The sequence below is a fragment of the Frankliniella occidentalis genome, unplaced genomic scaffold (assembly GCF_000697945.3).
Source record: "Frankliniella occidentalis isolate FOCC.00 unplaced genomic scaffold, Focc_3.1 Scaffold2139, whole genome shotgun sequence".
Lineage (NCBI taxonomy): Eukaryota > Metazoa > Arthropoda > Insecta > Thysanoptera > Thripidae > Frankliniella > Frankliniella occidentalis.
In genome coordinates, this window is record NW_026269228.1 from 1 (window position 1) to 3,564 (window position 3,564).

General features: G+C 53.5%; 1 protein-coding gene across 1 annotated transcript; it reads left to right on the forward strand.

Moving 5' to 3' along the window:
* The first annotated feature begins 178 nt into the window (after positions 1 to 178).
* Positions 179 to 1,309, forward strand: LOC113204878 (endocuticle structural glycoprotein SgAbd-2-like). The gene is made up of 2 exons (XM_052276222.1): positions 179 to 321; positions 403 to 1,309. The coding sequence occupies exons 1-2, from the start codon at positions 179 to 181 to the stop codon at positions 677 to 679; spliced, it is 420 nt and encodes a 139-aa protein (XP_052132182.1). The 3' UTR covers positions 680 to 1,309.
* Positions 1,310 to 3,564: the final 2,255 nt, after the last annotated feature.

The window sequence follows — 3,564 nt, forward strand, 5'->3', positions numbered from 1 at the left end:
ATTTCTTCTCACGGAAGCAAGGAGGAGAGGAGCTGACGGGGAAAGTCGCGGTGCCGCCTTCTGAGTCTGCGCGCCCCCGATAGCATCGTTTTGTCTGATAGGAGGCCTTAATGGCAACTACGGCACAGCATCCAGGACGGGAGGTGGCCAAAGACAAAAGTGGTGGTCGTAGAGGATGATGACGAACTCTGTTTGGCAGGTCGCAGCGGTAGCCCTGTGCGCGGCGGCGGTGTTGGGGGCGCCGCAGAGGCCCCAGGACCAGCAGGCCGTCATCTCACGCCTGGACTCGGACATCAGTCCGGACGGCTCCTTCACCTACACGTCAGTCGGTTGCTCACAAACTTGATCAGGTAACTTTGGCAGTCGGAGTTGTTGAAATGCTTCGCATTTCTTTCGCCTCAGGTACGAGACGAGCAACGGCATCCGTGCGGACGCCCGCGGACAGCAGGTGGGGCCCGAGTCGCTCTCGGTGCAGGGCCAGTTCTCGTACACGGCAGACGACGGCACCCCCATCCAGCTGCAGTACCTGGCCGACGAGAACGGCTTCCAGCCGCAGGGGGCGCACCTGCCCACGCCGCCGCCCATCCCCGAGGCCATCCTCAAGTCCATCGAGTTCAACAGGCAGAACCCTGAGCCCCAGGAGGGCCAGCCGCCCGCAGCCGGCAGGCGCTTCGGCTGAATGCAACCCCCGTCAGCACACCGTCATCGCACCAGGCCTCCTGCGGCCGGCTAACTCAACTGCCACGCGAACGAACGCCGCCCGCTTCCCGTCTTAGCAAGCTGTCCTGGACACGAAGTAGACGTCATTCGACCAACGTCTGTGTCGCCACCTCGGATACGGCCTTCTTTAGCTCAACCACATGTGTTCGGTCGAGGAGGTGTACAATGTGTGAGAACCTTACTCCGACGTGGCGACGGAGACCCAGAGGGATCATGTTCGCTTCCCTGAAACAGGCCGAGAGAGAAAAAAATAAAGCACGACATTGAAAACTGTGATAGGCTAAATGGAGTAACAAAGGCAATACATAAGCATAACTTTATTCTCGATTTCCACATTTTCAAAATCATTACGCTTATTTCCATAGATAATATGGCAGCACAGCCAATTCTTGGACCAAGCTTAATTTTGTTGAGAATTTGGGAGTTGGGAACACAGTTTACTGTGTGTGTAATGACAACGTGATCTCTAGCGCGGACTGATTTGTAAATACTAAAAGTTTCTCGCGTAACAGCACATGTATTCTGTTCCGGTCGAAGGGTTCTGTCCGAAATGTCTCTCGAGTGGTACAGTAAAATGATAAAGAACTAATACTATGGTGTCATTAATAACAATCCTTTCCGATACCTTCTCTGAAGCCGGATAAATTATTCGCCAAAGGTAATAAAACTTTCTTTCACTTCACTATGCCGCATATGATGAAGTGGTTGACCGACAGTCGACAGGGTGTCAAAACTAGATTCCGATACGTTGTGAATCTATGCTTTCTTTAACTCTGATGATGGTTGCAGTCGATATTCAAAACTAGAGATCATGCCTGTTCACGTCAAATGTCAGTGTCCGGAAAAAAAAATAGAGAGTTCCAAAATATGAGGCAAAAAATGTCGTGAAGAATTTACCAAACTAGAAGTTACGCAAAAAAAAGATGACGATTTTCCGGTATTGATATAGGTTTTTAAAAGATAATTTCATGAGAAGGTTTCGAGTCTCCAAATTATAATAGAATTTAGAATTTTGATTATAGTTTTGTGATAGTCTTTTTATCGATATTTTCTCGACATAATCGCTCGACACAGTTTAGCGTTACTAGGGCGTTTTAAGGGCAGGGGCACTAACATGGCAATCATCATTTACGACTGAATAGCTTTATTTCCGATCCACGGAACTTTGCAGGCCGGCCTGTTCAAGCAGAATAACGTGGTATTTTGCGCCCTTTCCAGAGGCGGCCACATAGCTTTTGCACCAACGTTTGCTCAAAATAAGACTCTGTCTCGAACCATTCAGATGCAAATGTGCGGCGCGAGATGCGGCAAAATGCCTTCATCTGGCGGCAATATCATGCACCGCGGCCGCAGCAGCTGCTGGCCGAAGCGGCGTGTTCATCAAAAGTTCACTCCCGGCGACCTCCACGGCGCTGCGCGTCCGCGGCGTGCCGTCTATTCCATTATGTTACAACAGTGTCCGCTGCACACGTCGCGGAGCACGCGGAGCAGTCCACCGACACCTTGATCTGCTTTAAAATATTTACTGTTGCCTGCCCGCCGCTCCGCCGGTAGGCTCTGCCGAGGCCAGGCGGCCCTCGCCTCTCCCATCGGCCTGCGGCTCTCCTCGCGCAGACTCTCCTTTCCATCCGCAGATAATGTTCCTCTCCCGTCCTTCGGCCCGGCGGCCGCCGGATAAGGCGTATCGAGCCCGCCTCCCGCACCAGCAGGCACTGGTCCAGGCAGCAGCACCCTAGACCGGCGCCAAGGTCCGAAACGTCATCTGCTTTTTGACTTTCGCCGGGAGTGGGATCACATATCTGCACATAACAACAACCTGTTGTTAGAGTTAATACAGCCCTAGTTTGCTGCCCGCTGCCTGCAAAAACAAAAATGTATCATCCGTGCGATGATTTCGGAATGACTGCGTTTGGGTGATGTGCGCCGCGCAGTAGTACTAGTGTAATCCGACCACGGAAAGATGAAATACCAAGACGCTCCTGAGAAGTTACGACGCAAATTATTTTACCAATATGCGTCTATCGGAATGTCGCGTACTTTAGGACTCTACATTTGCATAGCAATACCCACAAGGCGTAAGCTGGGCCGCGGGTTAACGAGCGTGTCGGCAAAGGTCGGCGTACACGCGGCAATTAACGCCCGGTAATGAGCTGCGGCCAAAAGATATTTTGTCCGGGCGAAAACCTGAACCGAGCCGGGCCGGCCCCCGCGAGCAAGTCACACTACATGCATGGCCCTCTCTGAGGTGAGTGAGTCGTGTTGAGGACGAGAGAGGGTGCGAGCAGCAGGGGGGAGGGGGAGAGAGGGAGCCGGTCGGCTGGTCGGCTGAGACGGATTTAGAGAGAGAGGGAGAGAGAACTACTGCACTGCCCCTCCTGCCTGCCTCGGCTCCACCCGGCGGTCCCGCTGGACCAAATTGGCGAATGTGTCAAGGCAGGCAGATGGTCTTTCCCCGGGCTTTCACCCGATTCGCCGCCTCCCGACGCACAACCGGTGCGAAGGCGAGACCTGCCCGCGACAACGGGAAAGGCTTCTCTGTTCCGAGAGCCGTAGGAAAATGAAGCTGGTGCGATTCGCAGATGATTTGCAGCCGCTTTGAAGCCGCGTGCATGAGCATCCCTTTGGCGAGCCATAGTCGGCCGGCGACCGCCCCGGGAGTCTGGTTCCCCCTGACGGCGTGCAGCTTACGACCCGCCGCCATAGCGCCAAGCGTGGATCATTTTCGATTGGGTTTGTGACTGCCGCCGGCGCCCATCTGTTTTAAGGATGGGGGAGTAATCATTCTCCTCCTCCCCGTTTTTTTTTTACTCGAAAACCTCCCGTTCATTTCTGCTGTCCTTCCTT

Excerpts from the sequence above, each read along its gene's own strand:
- LOC113204878 (XM_052276222.1), top strand. The coding sequence starts at position 179 with ATGACGAACTCTGTTTGGCAGGTCGCAGCGGTAGCCCTGTGCGCGGCG. Across the intron at positions 322-402 it reads GACGGCTCCTTCACCTACAC|GTACGAGACGAGCAACGGCA; the intron begins GTCAGTCGGTTG and ends CTTTCGCCTCAG.